Below are 18,920 nucleotides of genomic sequence, written 5' to 3' on the forward strand. Positions count from 1 at the left end.
CTTGTCTAGCTTAAACATCATCTTCATCAATCTCTCCTCATTGGAATGGATTCAGCAAAGAGCAGAAATGACTTCAATTTTTTATATATATATTTTTTTTGCCCTCCACCTATTCATTGACTGCTTGGCAAACAGGACAAAATTATTAATGGCTAAAGGCCAAATTCTGTACTGTTTAATTGAACCAAACTCCCACTATTATTTCTATGTATTCTTCTATTTGTTCTACAGTAACAGCTGGTGGTCCTGCATTGGACTGGAGAATTAATGTGCTCTATGTACATAGGTTTCAGAGTAGCAGCCGTGTTAATCCGTATTCGCAAAAAGAAAAGGAGTACTTGTGACACCTTAGAGACTAACAAATTTAACGAGTTTTTTCATGAAGTTGATAGATTTCTACTCCATACGGCTAAATTCAGTGCCTTGCATAATGACAGGTTTCAGAGTTGGTCTCTAAGGTGCCACAAGTACTCCTTTTCTTTCTATATACATAGAGGAAGATGCAATTCCTTCCCAACAAAACTATTCAATTGCAATTAGTGGGAGTTTTGTTTAATAAAGAATGCAGAATTTCCCCCCTAAGTGTCCATTTCTCATAATGGCTGGGTTTTTGTTCGTTTAGATGAATGGATGGATGAATTCTTGCAGGCCTTTGATCATTGAAGGCGGTATCCTTCTATTTGTCATCTGGAAATAATTCCACAGTAAAAATATTAGCAACAAATATATTGGTCACAGCTTTTCACACCTCCACTGATACTTTTGTCCATTGCAAAATCTGACAACTTTAATTAAAAAAGACACTAAGTGTTGGGAAAAAAAATTGGTCCACTGTCTCCATCATCCTTGAAAGAACTCCCTTCAGTTCAGTGCAAAGAAAATGTGTATTTAGGGCCTATTACACTGTGAAATAGTATCCCCCATTTCTAGAGCCATTTAAAACTAGACAGGACAAATCTCAAGCCATTATACTGCAAGGAATTGGTATGATGCAGTGTCTGGGAGAAACGGAACCAGGAATCAGATGACATGGGCAAGTCACTTCACTGAGATTCTGCTTGCCTGGCTATAAACTGGCTGATAATGCTTATCCACTGCTGAGGATAGAAAAAGAAACAATCCTAGATGAAAAGAGCTCTGACTTACAGACGTTGGACTATATGCTCTTTTGTCTTAGTTTTTGTGGCTCATGAAGTCATAGAGCCATAACAATTAAAGGGTAATAATTTCCCCCAAAATCTGCTGTTTTAAACAAAGAAAAAGGACCAGCCATCACATTTTAGTCATTCGGATGGTTCTTAGGGGCCAGTAGGACTGAATTAATTTAGAAAAGATTGGTGAATCCAGGCCATTGATCCGAGAGTTACTTTGTACAGAATTGTTATTTCCATTGAATTGTATGTGTGTAAAGATACAAATGCCTCATACACACACACACACACACACCCTTTGGAAATGTACATGTGTGTAGGTTTCACTGAAGTGCAAGTTACCCACAGGAATTAACACTGAAGTAACATTGTTCAGGAGCAGTAAAACTAGCTGTTTTGTTCCTTAGAATCATCCATCAGTCCAGTTTTCCACAGTCCCCATTCCTGAATGGTATGGTAATGAAGATTCCCTCGAGAGTGAAAAGCTTTGTGAGTACAGAAATTCGTTTGCTGTGTTTAAGTGCGGAGATGGGGGCTTCCTCTCGCAAACAGATGGGTGCACTCTTTCCCTCGGGAAGGATGAGGGAGGAACTCGCTCCCGAACCTGAGACTGTGACAGTTGATTGTAGACACTGAAGGGACTATTACCTGGTGGTTGTGAGCTTTGACTTGTGATAGAGGGGAGTCTTGGCATCATGGTGGTGGTAGTAAAATGAGCAGGGAAAGGCTGATAAGGCACAGTTTCCATTGTCTGAACACTGTAGCTGGTGTAAGGTGCAACAGAAGTCCACATATTGCAGCTCAAAGGGGGAGGGGGAGGAGGTGGCAAGTCATCGACTGTTGAGACACCTGCAATTTCAGCCCCAGAACCTGAGTACATACAAGCTTCCCGAGGTGTCACCTCACTGCAATAGGAAGGGCTTAACATTTGCTGGTCATATGGAGGTGGCGAACGAAAATAATGATCTTCTCCTACAGAAGAGGAGGCTTCCAGATAGGAGCGTTTGCAGGGCAGGTCTAAATGCCGAGCACTTTCTGTGAACAAAGAAATAAGCATTTAGGGAAAGGGTGCCTGTGTAACAGCATTTAACATTACATTGTCAAGCCCTCGGAAAGCTTATGGATTCTCCTTAAAAGTATGTGAATCTTACAATCATTTTACTGGGTTACTTGCATTGTTATTCAGGCTAATCCAGTTAAGCTACTTCATTTTGAAAAACAATATTTAATATTAAAAAGGCATTACACTGTTAATGTTAGTCTAATCCAATCAGCCTTAAAGCATTTTTTGGCTACGTTTATCAGCTTAAATAAATGACCTGGGCTACTACTTTTACAGCTAGAGATTACTTTTCATTCATCCAGATAACTGAGGACCACGACTCTTCTGACAAATTCAAGAAGTCTTTTAAAATGTCTTATCGCAACCTTTCTTCCTGTCCTCACAAAAATTACTATACATTTACCAGGTATTCATGACAAGGGCTGCAGAAATATTTCAAGATAAAACCAAGGGAGAGTGCTCTGGTAAGGATTTCTGCTATGTGCTGGAGAAGCTGTCTCCTTTCAATGGACTTTGAGTGCTGCGTATGTGGTTTACCAGCATTCTATCATTAGGAACTATTATTTACTGTAGGAGAAGCAGCAACTCTCCCAGCAGATATTAAAGTTTTGCATTGCAGTTCTTATTACCTGTGTCTTTAACTTTTCACCAAGGCTGAGATTAATTAGCAGCAAATGAGACATGGTAGTATAAGGATTTTTCTCTGCAAAGCCCTTCCATTTAGCTTAAAAACAAAAGAATCTGACATGATCCCATCTGATACTGGTCTGAAGGGAGCAGTGTGTACTTAAAGGCTGGTTACATTTAAAAGCTGGCTCAGCAGGCAAAGAAAATGTCTACAGCTAGCTCCTGTAATCAAAAATAGACCACCATTAACAAACTTACTAAAGGCTTGATTCTGAAAAGGGCCGAGCACTTACAACTCCCAGTAATCTCAATGGCAGTTGGAGGAGCTCAGCCCATTTCAGGATCAGGCCTCAGTTGAATAAACTTTCTGATTAAGAATATAAATAGACATATGTAACTGTTGTTTAATTTACCAACATAATCTCACTCCTATAGACACATGCCATGATGATCTGCTTTGCTTGCTTGCTCTCTTTTAGGGCCTGAGTCTGTCTTTTTTTTTTTTTTTTGGACTACAGTAAATAGGGTAATAAGCACTACTCTCAATAGTGTTTGCAGGATCAGGACTTAGAGCTAATCTCCAGCCCTCTGGAATCAGCAGAAAGACTTGCACTGATTCCAGTGGGCTTTGGATCAGGCCCTTCACCGGCTCTTCAAGGTGGCAAATGTGAGTTTGTAAAGCACCATAACCACTGTGGCACTATAGACATGATACATAATAAATCACTGATGGCAATATCCTGTCACCTTTCTGATGACCTTAACTTTATTCCATGAGGAGTACTGGGTTTGTTTCAGTGAGACTATTCACACGTACTGCTCAGTGTGAGTAAAGGTGGTAGAGTTGAGGTCTAGTGTGTCATAAGAGTTGTTTCTAGAGTCTCCTTTCTTATAAAATTGATGCACTTCATTGAACACATTTAAAGTGCATAGACAAATGGCACAGATTTAGAGTATAAATGGATTTGCTTGTAGGCTATATTTTGAGCTCCGATAATTTAGTACTTGAATTTCCTACATTAAAAAATTGCATCATGAATGTAGACTTCCAAAATATCACTTCCCTTAGCATCTTAACATTGTTTTCAGGGCCTGAATATTCTGGCAAACCACTGAGCATTCATAACTTGCAATGAAGGCAGCAGGTGCAGAGCACCTTGAAGGATTGTGCTCAAAATACTATCCAATCAGAAGTGCTTTGCAATAGACCAGCACAGCTCTCCTGGCCCTGGAGAGACAGGAAAAGGTGCCAAGTATATGGAGGAAGATCTGTAAAGGTCTGTTACCTCTTCTTTTCAGGCAGTGATAAAAGAGCCCTGAATCTCTCTGTGCTGTGAAGGTGTTGAGTGGTAGATCTTGAGTATCCGAAGCAGCAAACGGCATGTGAGCACCATTCTCGTATTGATAATGCTGAAGGGTCTGGTGATTCCCATGGAGTGGGTTGACATCTGTTTTTGTTGAAAGCTGGCCATGAGTGGAAACCAACCTCTGCCTCATGATGCTTTTGGAAATCACTGGATATTCTTTGCTGCAGGAGAGAAAAGTTATTTACTAGTTAGACAGCAGTCAGCCCTTGCAGGACAAAACGCTACTACTTTAGCATTCCGATAGCACCTTGCAGCCAAGGATTCCAAGGCACTTTACTTAAAAAAAAGAATTAACTGAGTTTCACACCCACTCTGTGGTGGTAGGTGAGTATTATAACAACTGTATCACAGCTTGAGCCACAGAAAGGTTGAGAATTGTGCAAATGGGCGGCTGAGCTAGGCTTAGAACCCTGGAGCCCCTTGCTCCTAATCATAAGCCCACATTTGCTCTCCCAAAGTCCTGTTACCATATATTATTGGATTGGAACACACACACAAACCCCACTGAATGCAAACACATACTGCATTGAATACATACACACACATTGCATCAAAGCTCTCTGGCTGCAGCTGTTAGAACCATATACTGTATTCTAAACAGCTGCCATCTCATTGCTCTTTTTATCCACACCTTTGTAGCCGGGCCACACGCAAATCACTGTCATCACTTCCCCGGAATCCCTTGGCAAATGGGTTGTTTTCAATTTTCAGCTGGGTTATCTTTAAAAGAATGAAACGAAAAAGGAGTCAGTTAATAGTGTATCAGAACCACGTGTATGGTTGTGGGACTAGGTTTGTAGATCTGAAAAGATACGTGTAAAAAAGCAGCATCCAGTGGCGTTCAGCGGCTATTTCCTGCACCGCTTCAGTCACCTAAAGATGCTATGGCAGAAGAGGCTGGATTAGTTGAAAGTTAGAGGGGCCTGAGCTGCAAAGTTTGGTTCTGGAGCTGAACTTTCCCCAAAGGCCTTTCTCCCCACCCCCCTTCCCCAGGGTTGAAGGCGGACAGTTTGGGCTTGAGATTAGGGCACAGTTAGCACCTGACCTCAGTTAGGACTGACTGTTTTTATTCAGTGACCATCCCCCCTGCTCCCCACTCCCTGACCACCCCCAGGACCCCCACCCCTATCCAATCTCCCCTGTTCCACACCCCCTGACTATCCAACCCTCCCTGCTCTCCCCACCCCACATTACCTGTGGGGTGGGGGAAAGGAGGGCTCAGTCCTTTCCCTGCTCGTTTGGCTGCTCTCCCTGGCAGTCGGGCAGGGCTCGCTCCCTGTCTGGGTTTGGCTGCTGGGGACAGAGACCAAGCATGCTGGAGGTGGACGGGGGCCCTGGCTTGCTCTGCCCCTGTCCCCGGCAGCAGGGCCCAGGCCCCTTGACCGTCCCCGACCTCCCCCTGACCTTGCTGCCCTGGGCACCCAGTCTGGCCGCGCTATAACCGTGCTGCCCGGCCGGAGCTGCAGCCACGCTGCCCAGGTGCTCGGGGAACTGTGACTGCGAGGGGCTAGTCTCCACCATGGTGCCGGGGAGTTGGGCTGGCTCCTCTGCAAGCCTGTCCTGACCCCGCTCCCTGGCAGGAGCTTGGGGGCCAGAGGGAAGGGTCCTGCGGGCTGGATGTGGCCCGCAGGTCGTAGTTTGCCCCCCTCTGTTCTAGCCATTTCCCTTACGGCTGAGAAGAATTACTACTGCTTTATAGTGGCTGTTATCCAGAAATAGGCTAGCCTTCTCCAGAGACTAAGTCCACCACAGTGATCCAAACCCCTCAGCCTGAGATCCATTTCTATAACTTCATGAAAATTTTGCAAAAAATAAAAAACACAAACTAGAGGAAGTTATGGGGCCTGGTGTAAAATTTCATTTAAAAATATTCCACTCCAATAAAAACACAAGTAAACAAGCCACATCTCTCATCCCCCCCGCCCTCCGCAAACACACACATGAAATTAAAACCGCACCCAAGCAAAGTCATAGGAAAGAGTGTTGTGCTGCAGGGTCGTCTCTAAACTACAGTCTCTTTTAACACGTTTTTTATGAAGAGATGGCGGGAAGGGCTTCAGACGCTGGGAAATTTCACATTAACACTCAGAGCAAATCCATTAAATCCCCTTAAGCCCTTAGTAATCACTTAATTTAATGTGTCTCCTTTATAAACTATATGTACACAGAAATCACTTCACCCAACATGTTATGCAAATACGCAGCAACATACCCTGCTATCTAACAAGTGCACAGCACCGCTAGCCAACCGCTGAGTGAAGAAGAGCTACATCAGGAAGAGTTTATGGAGACAGACTAGAGCTACCAAAGGTGCTCACTCTTTCCCTCTATCTTTGCAAACAGTGCTATGGAATCCTTAAGGCTCAGAAATGATCAGGCACTCAGTTTTACTGCTGAAGAAAGAGGGCATCTCCCCCAGCACAGGGCCGGGCCAAGCCCACCTCTGGGGAAAGGCACACAGACATCCACCGATGAAGGTCAGAAGGGACCATTATGGTCATCTCCGCTGCCATCACACAGGCCTTAAACGTTCACTTGGTAATTTCTGCATCAAGCAGACGATAGTTGCAGTAGAGCCTGTCTTTAAGCCAGACAGCTGAGTGAAAGACTTCAAGGGATTGCAGTCCCACCAGCTCTGCCTTCCCACGTAATTTGTTCTAATGGTGTTTCAGTAGCTATGGCGTCACCAAGCCTAATTCTTACAGCACCTGGCGTTTTCCGTGGTGACCCCTCAGGGCCCCATTCAGGCTTAAACTCACACTTGATGATGATAAACTCCGGGTGATACATCCAACCTTGTACACCGAAGCCGTTGCACTGTGGAGTCTTGTGTCTGATGGTAGTTGTTTGGCTCAGCGCCTCTATGAGTGACAGTGATTGCTTGGACTTTTAGAAAACCACCACAATCCACATCGTTCAGCTTTTTCAGGCAGGAGCACTAGAAATTCTACACAAGCTGTTTTTTCCTCCGGTTGCTAAAACCATAACCATGCGCAAGTAGATGGAGGCTTTTCAGTTCATGAAGGCATGCTTCTGCCCCCCTGTATTTCAACTTAATTAAAAATGATCATAACCTGGATTTGCCGAAGATATTCGTGAAAACAAGGCTTTGATGAAAAAAACTCAGCCAGCCTTGGAGCTGTTAAACCCGGAATGATGCTATTGCCTTCCCTGGGTTTACACCATTGTAATGTAGGGAACACACAAAAAAAACCCCTTAGCCTTATGGTGCAGAGCTAAAAATAGTTGTGTAGATGTTTGGGCTGATTTCGGAGACCCAGTGAGCAGGGAAGGGCTCAGAGCCTTGGCTCTAGCTCAAGCCCCAACACCTATACTGCTGTTGCAAGGGTGAATCAGTTGACCTGCCGCGGGGGTTTGAAAATTTTACCCATAGTCTGAGCAGAGAGGAGTTTGCCCCAAAGTCATCTGGCAGTAACTTTCATGCCAGTACCTTAAATGTTTCCTCAAGGAACAATAAAACTCCTTATACAACACACAGCTAGCAGCCTTGTGTGCGCACGCCCGCCCGCATCTAGCAGGTCATGCGAAGAAGGATGCTTTGCATGGGAAAGAGCTTTTAATAACTTTCCTACTGATTTGAAGCAGCCCCTGGAGCAATGACACTCAAACCACTTTGGTTAATACCAACTTTAAGTGGCTCTGAAGACGTGGGGGCAGCAAACATGTCAAAGAAATGTGTGTTTTAAAAACTGAAACCCATCCCTATAAAACAATGGTAAAGGGCCTGGGCCTGCTGCTGCGTCAATGGCGCAACTCCCAGTGACTTCAGCAGGAGTAAGGTAGAGCTCATCTCCAGGTTTACTGCACCATCCCTGGCCTCAGGAGCTCCTCTCTTGTGGATCACATGTAACATGATACCAAGGAAATAAAAATATTTAAGCAATAGAGACTGAATGCTAAACAACTGTGAATTACAAGGCTATAAAGCTTTCGTCAGTGATGTCCTCACTGGCATTAGGGCTTGCAGTTCACACTTGCTAGTTGGTCTTTCTATATTTCCTCCTCTTGCCTGCGCCCACACAGAACACTTGAATCTTATCAGGGTTTTTCCCACCCTCCTTTAATTTTTCTGCTTCCCGTCATCTATGTTCTTGGGTTCTCCGGCTGTCTCCTAACTTTTCCCTCTTGTAATAAAGTTCAGTCTCCTCATCAAGTTTCCCCACAAATCTCTACATTCATTTACTCTCCCCGCCCCTGCTCTCTCAATTCTCTTGCTTTTGTGCACGCTTTGTTTCTTCCTGCTATTCACCCTGAAGCTCATAGGGGTGGCCTTCCAAGTCCCTCCACACTGTTCTTGTGCCTGATCCTTCAGTTTTTGCCTTCTACTGGTTAACATTGTCAGCTCCATGGGGAAGAGACCCTGTTTACTGCTATTGTGTTTATCAAACCCAATGTACATCTCAAATGTTACGGCAACAATGGGCCACGGTGGTGGAATCTTTGCCACATGCTCAGATGAAAGGCCCCAACCTTTGGAAAATAACTATTCTCAAGGGTTGCTTTCTCTGACGCAGCCTGCCTAGCCTCATCTCTTCCAGGCCCTTCCCCTCAGCTCCTCCAAACACATAGTAACAACTGTATGCTCTTCCTCTTCTTCCCACCCACTGAAAACTGATATTTAAAATAACTACCACCAGATTATTTATCAGAATACTGACGCAGGGGCTCTGGAAGTGGGCATAATGCATCTCTTCCCAAAGGGTATGTGCAGGCACCCCCAGCACACACATTACCCCCTCTTTGATGCCAACTTTATACAAGTCTAAGAAATACCCTAGACAGACAGATGGCCCTGAGTTAATTTGCTGTTATGGTAACACAAGACCAACACTCAACCTCTTGTCCCCATGCATTTGATTGGAAATGAACATATGAATAATTTCCAGGTGGAGGGAGTGACAATGTGCAAAGGCTATTGCTGGTGTGAAGGGAGCGTACACATATACCGCAGCCCTGAACTCCAGCCAGTCCTACCATGTACTCTCTCTCTCTCTGCCATGAGGCAGAATCCAGGTAGCCAGCTCCCACCCTGCTGTTGGCTGGCTAAGGGTTTTCTGGCAAGACCATCCAGCATTTGGCTCTTTCAAATAATTTCCAAAAATGTTACGCTAATTAGCATCTGTACTTTCAATAACGGTTTAAAAATTATCCCTTACCGAACAGAACGAAGATTATAAAAGAGCTTCTCTCCCCCAGCATAATGGATTGGCTGGTATTTGTGATCAAAGAAGGGATGTGTCAGTCCATGAAAGTAGCCAGCATCGGATGCCACTTTCAATAGCTGTCAGGATCTGCTCTATGCAGACTGTAAACTGAGCCTAGCATGATATTATTGGCTCCATTTTGGATGGAGTCAGTGCTCTCTTTTTCCCTGCTTTGATTCACTAGTAGATTCTTTAGTAGCCTAACAGCCATCTGAGGAACCACAAGACGCTTAGGGCCTTGCCTGCCTTCCCCCTCAACAGACCAACATGAAGCCACGTAAGGCTTAATTTAATTTCTTTGCTGCTGTAACATGCAGCCTGACTTGGTTCTGCTTCAGTCACAACACATTTTTAAACAAGCCCCTTTTGGCAGCAGAAATAATATTTTCCATTGTGTTCCTGTTATTCTTTTTCTTCAAAGTCATTTGAGACTACTGTTAGGTAGAGACACATGGGAGCTCACATATTAATGCTTTGGGGTTGAAAGTTCCCCCCACTTCAGTGCAAAACCTTTGGCACGTAGGGTGAAATCCTGGCCCCACTGAAGTGGACGGGAGTATTGCCACTGACTTCAACAGAACCAGGCTTTCACCCCTGCCTGCAGCTGCCCCAAAAGGGAAGTTTGGGGTAAATATACCAAGAAAGTTCTACTGCCTAGACCTGTGTGTGGGCGGCGTGGAGCTGGGGATTTTACTCAGTGTTGTTATGCTCATTTCAACTTCATATTCAACAGTGAAATCAAGTTCTTGATTCTCTTTCAGAGAAGCTGCTGTTATTAATAAGTGCACCTCAGGCTAGCTGAATATTTCTTAAGCCAAGGAGGTTGGCAATTGGCTGAAATCTGGAAAACAGACTTTTAAAAAGAGGATGTGCAATTCCTGTGGTTCCGGGGGTTTCATTATCTATACCAGAAAGGTTGCTTTTCTAATGAAGAATGTATTATTTAGTTAGCACGGTGGGGTTTTGCTCAAGGCCACACACTGATTCCATGGCAGAGCGGAGATTAGATCCCAGAAGTCGCTGGCTCCTAGTCCTCTCATGCTGCTGTGCAGCAGGTCTGCACTACCTAGGCTCTGGGGGTCGTCAGGTTAAAATCCAGGCAGTGCCAGGTAGCCCTTTATCCTTGTTGGAAGGCACATGGAGTTCTATTTGTTTTACTCTGTCATGACGGTCACTGGCATGGGCGGAGAAGGTCAGATTTTCAAAAGCTCAGCTCTCCGCAGCTGTGATAGTTCTCCATATAACTGCTACAGGCTGAGTTCTTTTGAAAATCTGGCCACAAAGATCCCTTGGCTCCTAACAGTTGGTCCTGGTGAATTTACCTCCAGCCACATCACTATGTTGTGTGCTGTACAGCCGTTAGCTACCAGCCTTCCCCCCCAGAAGTGGCTGCATGTCAGTTATATTGTAAGTATCACATTTATGAAGCACATAGGGCTCCTTCAGGAGGAAAGGCGCTACTGCTGTAAAATATTACGAGTAGCTATTAAACAAGCTCTTCAGTGTGTTTCTGGTTAACCGTGTTTGGGTTACTGGTCATTTCACATTTACAGTCACAGGTTGGTAGCTAGGATCCATATTAGCGTTCAGCTAAGGCTCTCTTTTGCCCGTTTTACTTTGACACACACAGCCATGTTTCTATTGTGATTCTTTGCCCTGGCTCAGTAACTGCATAGGAGTCCGGCCTTCAAATGCAAAATAAAACTGACTCCTACTCCTATGAGGAAAAGATTTAAACAGACCAAAGGGGAGGAGGCATGGTTGGGGCAATCTCCTTCTGTAGGAGGAGTCTATATCTTGATGTACAGTGCAGATTTTACATTCACTGACACAGGCAGGCCTTTAACAAAACTCAGTTCAGCCTAATACATCCCTCTGGAGGGAGACAAGTATCCTCATCTCTATTTTACAGATAGGAAAATTATAGCATAGAAGCAGCAAATCGCTAGCAGAGCTCGGAATAGAACCTAGGAGGCCGAATTCTCTAGCCCCCGCTCTTGATCCTGCACGCACTGCTGAGAGCCGTGGGAAGGTGGCAGCTGACTGGCTGCGCCGTTGTCTAGCCGGCCTGGTGATTACAAAGTCTCAAAATCTGTTGCCTCCTCCCCCTTTGTTTTGGTGGCCTCGTCGGGAGAGGAGACCGCCTCAGATAACCAATCACACGTCTGCCCCAGCGTTCTTTCCCCATTAGCACTGCCTCTGCCCAGGTTACAAATGCAACAAGCCCCCCTGGACGTGCATTCCTGGTGCTGCAGGAAAACCTGTTTGAACGAATGTGCTGGGAATGACAGGGCCGTTTGTGTAAGAATATGATCCCCCTGCTCCATCTCTGGACAGCTTCAGCTTACACTGACATGGTCTCCAAGGGCTAAATAAGGGGGGGGGGGGGGGGATAGAGTAAAAGAATGTGTATTAAGTAATTGGTCACATTCCTCTCTCTCTTCTCCAATCAGCTCACTCCTCTTCATATGTTGTTGGGCACCTTCCACTGCTCCCCCATTTCAGATGGGACCACACCAAATTTAGTCAGTCCCCTCCTGCTCCAACCCCTCCACTATATGATAATCCATTACGTGCAGCTGAAGTGAGCCCTTCGAGTTTTATATTCCCTGAAAAACAAAACATGCACACACAAACCCACCTTCCCTCATGTCCTAACCACAAGTCAGGCTCTGAGCTGCATTTTTATGGTCACATTCCTTATATGTCTCACTAAATATATATACTGTAATTACTTTTCACTGGAGATTTATGAGCCAGCTTTACTGGTCACTCTTAGATTTGCTTGCTGTTGTGAATGACATTTGAGCATTTATGAGCTCTCAGATTCATTAGTTACGATACTGGTGGAGATTGCCAAGATATTTTTACCCAATACATTTTTCATGCATCCTGTGCTTCACCAGTCTTGCTAACCAATCGCTGTGCTTGGCCATTTCCTGCTGCACAACTGCATCATTAAACACTGTTCCTCAGTGCCCATAACGGTAACACTGTGCTTGTTCCCATCAGTTCGTTTCAGTCTTCAGTGCAGGTCTGCAAAAATTACTCAAAGCTAAAGCACCTTTTGCTGCAAAGCACCGTACCTTGTGATTCTGATAGGAGGTCACCGATATAAAGGATGTCTCTGGAAACACATGTGTGCAGAACGCTGTGTTCTTAGACCCAAAGGCGTTGTTTTCATCTGCTTTCACAATGTGCAGTCTCGGCTGGTATTTATGCATCGAATTAAGAATAATCTGAAAAACAAATAAAAAAGTTTGTTAAAATAGTCATAACCATTCAGTTGGCATCAATAATGGAATAAAACAGCTCCAGCTGTGTGCTTTGATTTCAGAGAGAAATAAATATAACAGATTGGTGTGCAATCCAGAAACAGGCTTTAGAAATACATTACTGTACTTAATAACACCCAGGACTGTGGTGCATCAGTGGATCTGCCTGTGGAGCTAAGGAGCAGGGAAACATGGGGGCTACAGATCAGGACCAAGGTGTATTTACAGAGCTGTATGGGGAATCCCTGGAGTGTCAAGATTTTCTGCAGATTGGGATTGAGCTGTATTGACAAACCTGTCTGGGGAAGCTAACTCAGCAGCTCGCCTTTATGCTTGTCTCAGTCCAGCAGCCCTTCACAAGCACTATATTTACTCATGTTACAAATAAGTGCCTATATTGGGTGCTGCCTTTAGTGCCAAAACATTACCCCCACCCCCGCCTGTCATCTTGGTGCAAGGCTTATTCTCTATCATTGTCCCAGGGGGCCCATTCATCTCTAATGGGAGAGTGAGTCCCCACCCCCACCCATCTTTTCAAAATCCTTATTCCTTGCCACAAACACTGCTGCCCCAAGCTGCCTGTGAATGGCAAGGAGCTGGCCTGTTCTATACGGAGAAGCAAAAGATGCTGGTTCCACTCCCTTTGGGATCTGCTGGTTTGGTTAGCAAAACTTTCAGACTTTGTGCCCTTCAGTACTGACACGAGCAGCAAAAAAACCAGAAGCAAATTTCAGACAAAGCAGCAGGTACCACATGGGGCTTTAAAGTCTCCTCATCTGGTTGCACATAACTCTGCCCACAGTAGCTGGCTGCATTATATACCATTTAAATGTAATTTTTATTGTTGACATTTTCCAGACAACCTTCCCTCTCCCCCGTCGCAGAAGAATGAGGAATTTTTGGCATTTTATCAGCTTTGCGTCATTTCTTTTAACCGTTTTGCTGCTATGTTGCAGGGCTTAGAAGTGAGAGGCTCAGTTTATTGCTTGGTTTGTCGTCTTTGCTGTCCCTTCAGGAATCAACCACTGGAAGCACAAATTCATAGAGAAGCGTGGGCAGAGAGCGGAGACTTTTATGAAGAGAAGGTTTTTATTATTAGTCATCAGAGATGAGCCCAAGCTGCAAAATCCAGTTTAGATCTGAACTTTCCCCAAATCAAGAGTGTTCTAATTCAAAGGGTCAGTTCAGTTCAAGCTTCATTATCCTCATTTTACAGCTCCATAGAGCACAAGGCCTGAAGGGACCATTATGATCATCTGGTCCAACCTCCTGGCTAACACAGGCCATAGAACGTCTGTGAAACAATTCCTGTTTCTGACGGCACAGAGAGGCGAAGTGACTTGCCCATATCCCACAGTACGTCAGTGGCAGAACCAGGAATAGAACTTGAAACTGGGATTTTTCAAAGGGGAAAAACTAGGGACCCAACTCACATTACATTTGGGGCTCCTTTGAAAAGCCAAGCCTAAAGCTCCTGACTCCCACTCCAGTGCCTTATCCACTAGGCCATGCTATCTCCCTTATGAGGCATGTTTCAATGCCATACTTCAACCCAACTAGAACAAAGCCAAGGCAACGTCTAAAGCCAGCATTACTCTGTTGAAGCATTCAAAGTCTCGAATATTTTAGAGAGACTCTGAAGGATACTGTTGTATCCGTAATCCTGTCTAGAGGTTCGCTTCCAAACACAAACTCCATTATTGCTTAAACTGCCCCATCTCACTTACGAGGTTTTGCATTTTTGTCCCTTGCTGCACCAATCTGAAAATCTACCACTGCTCAGGAAAATTCAGAGACCTTTTAGGGCGCAGACCAGGAAAGGAAACAGCTTTAGATTTGCCAGCTCAAAGCAGAATGGTGATCCCTTAACATAAAGTGTGCTGAATATACATGAGAAATGCAGAGGGTGGAGGTTAACTTGATTTAGTCAGTCTCCAAGGACATGAATGAGGAGCAGCTTTCAGCAGACAGCACAAAATCCAACAGCACAGAAGGGAAATTTGCCATTTTCTTGATTAAAAAAAAAAAGTTTACAATTTTTTTTTTTTTAAAAAGCAGTTTTTCATGGCCAAAGGACAAATTACACCTACAAAAACGGCCATTTGTGTTTGCCAAAAATCTGAGGCTAAAAAGAAATGCCTTTTCATTCTCTTTTTTCCGCTCACACTCTCTTTTTTTATGATTATGGCACCACTGAAAAAATACATTCACTCATAACTCTAGCTGTAAACACATTTATTAAATACCATCTCATATGTTAGGATACCTTGCTGCATAATATGTGATTACAGAGGTGCTTCACATTGAATTATAAAGGTACTGGTAGAGAAGCAGAAGTTTAAGTGAATGATTGTCTCACCAGAATGTGAATTCAGTGAACCCTCCCCCTTGAAAACATATTTTAAACCAGCCTATTACATCTTTACCATTCCTCCGTATCTACATGATGCTAGAATCTAACAAGAATTTACAAGGTGCTGAATGCTCAGCCAGTTGAGAGGTCTGATTTGGCTTTATGCCCCTTATTCCTTTATAACACTCATGGTATTCCTGTCAGTCAAATGTTTTAAAGCCTGAGATTTTGTTCCGACATGCCAAATTACCAACTGATGCCTCTTGTGGTTACAGGAAGACAACCACAAACCGGATATGACACAGCGAGGTAGAATAGTCAGCAGTTCAAATTAGAGACCAAAAAAAGGAAAATCATCATTACACTTCTGACACTGCCAACATTTCCAGAGCCTCACCCACTTCTCTGAAGCTGTGCATGCGTGCGGTTTGTATGCATCATTTTTTCCCTCATCAAAAAGTTTTGCGTGTACAAAAGCATGGAGTCGTGCATGCAGGTCGTATTTGCAAACACACAAATATTCCTTACTTGTATATGCATCACCCCCAGAAAAAACTTAAGCATGAAAAACTGTACACCTGAAAACTTAGGGCCTGCCTCTGTAAGCAGTTAGCACGTGGCAAGCTGGGTATAAATCTACCTCGCACTAGCCCACTGTGCGCCTACTGTCTGTGTGGACTCCGCTACTGTGCACTAAAAATGATGTAACGTGCTTTGATCTGTTCCCATTTCAAAGCTTGGCAGATCAAAGCACACTAAGGCACTTTTAGTGCATCGTAGCAGAGTCCACACAGACAGTTGGTGCACAGCAGGCTAGTGCGAGATAGTTCATGACAAGCTAGGGAGTAAATCTAACTGTTTGTATGGACAATCCCTTAGGTACCAAAAACTCAGACCATGATATTAGCAGCTGCTGTTGAAAATACAGTCTTGTGTCATTGTCTAAAAATGCTCAAAACAAATGTAAGAAAATGCTACTCCTATGCCCAATATCAGTAGAAATACTAATCTAAAGAGTCCTATCACGAATAAGGAATAATTGAATTGATAAGATAGAGCAGATAACATATTATGGAGGATGCATATCGGAAGCATTGTCTAAGTTTTCAGCATTAGACAGAGTCAGGACTTTTACAGGCGGAATTCCAACTCACTGGATGAGCCTGGGCAATTCTCTTAAGAGCTTTTTGCCTTAGTTTTCCCAACAGGGGATGATAATACTGAAATGATCTCTTACTATTTTGTAAGTAGGTTGTGAGATTAAATGTTTGCAAAATGTAAAACATTATAATGTATATTTTTGAAAATTATCTTTGCAGATCATTACACATTATATCGTTAACTGAAACATTAGTTAGTTCCCAACCAAAAAAAAAAGTGTGTTTACATTACTGTCTGGAATTGTTAAAAATACACTGGCGAGAGAGAAATATTTATAAGTCTATATGAATAAACCATTAGTCCAACAAGTTGAAAAACAGCACTTCTTAACTAGCATTCCAACATGCTATGCTACTAACTGTAAATGTCTTGCTATACAAATACTGGATTTTACTCTTATATCGATTAGATTGGTTGCTATCAATTAATTTGAATTAAACGTGCCGTTGATCTTGTCTCACCCATTTGTCCACAAGGAAGCACAATCCAGCTTACATGGTACATAGTCACACTTAGAAGGTTCAGAGCTATGCTGTATTTATTGTACTTATTATCTTATTTAAAAAAATTCAAACTCAGGTTAGCTAAAGTGAGATCACTAAAGCCATATTTGGATATCTGATATTAGCTTGATTATGTATCCACAGTGAGGTTAACGGGAGCCTCATTTGCTCAGCATCTGTGAAAAATCAAGTCATTTTTATTTGGGTGCCTAAATCTAGAAAATTTTGGGTGAGATTTTCAAAAAGATTTAAGTAAGTGAATAGGTGCTTTTTTCGACCTATTAAGAAAGAGTCACATAGGTGATCTTGAAAATCCTACTTACAGTTGCTGAACTTTAGCCACTTAAATTCTAAACATCGAGCTGTCAATTTGTACAATATAATATACTGTACAATACTGTATATATCGTACCAATATAATATACTGTCTATTTATTTAGGGACTTGTGTGGTCCCCATCACTACAACATCCATGGTTGCTTGGAAAATCAGGAAAAGGCAGATTGATGCACAGTCTCAGATACACCAGACTTTCAGAAAACAAAATGGCTGACTCAGAATGCACATGCTGGGCCATTAGTGAGACCAGGGGCAGGCCCTCTTATTCAGAGAGTTTTACAGGTACATATAATCACATTCATATCTTTTAATAAAGCATATAGGGACAATTACCTCCCTGGTATAAGTGCACTGCCATGAGGGGTGAACATGGTGTACAATGACTTGTGTTCTTCAGTATGAGAAATATTACCACTGGCAACAGAAAAACTTTCCTGAATTGTGGACTCATGCGAAAGTTGGTCACAATCCCAATAACCTTTCTATCATTTCGGCAATATTTTACAGCCATTTTCTTCAAAGACCGTCTTTTTTCTTTTTCTTTTTACACACATAAGTAATGCTGTTGAGTCATACTCCCTCTGTTCCAGTGCTTAAAGTGGACATTTTACACACACATGTATCAAGAGTCATATCAATTTTATAGTCTCCCAGCCTGGCATTCAGTGAGCCTTTCATGACAAAGACTTATTTCGATTCCTGAAAACAATAGGAGCTTAAGCCAATGTCTTTTTTTTCCCCTCTCCCATGCACTGATCACATGGTTGGCAGCTGGAATTTAAACTTTAATGTGGCTTAATTAAATAATCTTTTTCTTGCATTCTCTAGTCAAAAGCAACAAATGGCAAAAACCAAATGGCATCATTTGCTCCATTCAGTTTATTTTGTCTAGAAAAAACACCGCTTTGGGGCCTAACCCTGCAAGATGCTAAGTCACATCAGCACCAAGACTTGACGGCGTTTGGCACTTTGTAGGGTTGGGCCCATAGAGTGAGAACTTGGGTATACATGGGGCCTGCTCGCTGTAACGCAAACTTTCCCTCAACTCATTGTAAAATGTATTTAACTTTCACATGACATTTTGGGAGTTGATTTAACAGAGCCTGCTGTTTCTCCAAGGTATCAGGTATCATGTGATGCAGGGGTCGTCATGGCAATTGCCCTTTTTATATTGAATAGTAAATAGCTACGTAAAAACCACATAATTTTATGGTTGGTCCCTGGGGATCATGCAATTAATGTCAAATCTTTCATTTTAATGTAGTTTTTGTTTCTTTCTTCCTTCTATTCTCTTTGAGCATTAGAGCAAAGGAGGGACCATGTTCTTCAATGTTTGTCCAATTAAGTTGGGCCTATAATAGGTATGTAATAAAAATGACCCTTTTCGTTTGTGCATAAAGCAAAACGGTGTCTAAACAAATCAGAGAGGGTCCAGCACAGACCACAAAAAACGGGCCACAGCTCTGCACCAAACTTAGCATATCCCAAGAGAAAGTCAGTATTTATGCCTCTCTCTCTTTTCCTAACCTGAGTGCCTCCCAGGAGTGATCAAAAGTTGGTGGCCCCCAGGTTTGGAAGTAACCGGGGCTGGTCTATGGGAAGCTCTCCAGGTGATAAACTTCAACTTAGGCCATCTTTCGCCTACATATTTGCTGGACAAACAGGGTGTTTGTCATCCTCTGCTGAATTACTTTTGCTGCACAGAGCGTGGCGCACTTGAGAATGGCTTTCCTGCTTTTTTTAAATCACTCAATGCAAGTCATTTATGAATATTTATGGTGCAGGAAAGTGAAGTTGGTCACTTTGGGGAGCTGCTCATTTAAGTGAGCTTACCAGCATTTATTGAAAAAACGAAC

At 43.2% G+C, this 18,920-nt stretch overlaps 1 protein-coding gene across 1 annotated transcript in view; it reads right to left on the reverse strand.

Annotated features, from left to right (window-relative positions):
• Positions 1-1,560: 1,560 nt before the first annotated feature.
• The window catches only part of TBX4 (T-box transcription factor 4), a 51,585-nt gene continuing 34,225 nt past the window's right edge, over positions 1,561-18,920 (reverse strand). Inside the window, exons 5-8 of the mRNA XM_048824552.2 lie at positions 12,520-12,672; positions 4,840-4,928; positions 4,128-4,369; positions 1,561-2,186 (exon numbers count right to left, since the gene is read on the reverse strand). Coding sequence (XP_048680509.1) covers positions 1,561-2,186; positions 4,128-4,369; positions 4,840-4,928; positions 12,520-12,672 — 1,110 coding nt within the window. The remainder of the gene's footprint in view (positions 2,187-4,127; positions 4,370-4,839; positions 4,929-12,519; positions 12,673-18,920) is intronic.

The sequence above is a fragment of the Caretta caretta genome, chromosome 17 (assembly GCF_965140235.1).
Source record: "Caretta caretta isolate rCarCar2 chromosome 17, rCarCar1.hap1, whole genome shotgun sequence".
In the NCBI taxonomy this organism is placed as follows: domain Eukaryota; kingdom Metazoa; phylum Chordata; order Testudines; family Cheloniidae; genus Caretta; species Caretta caretta.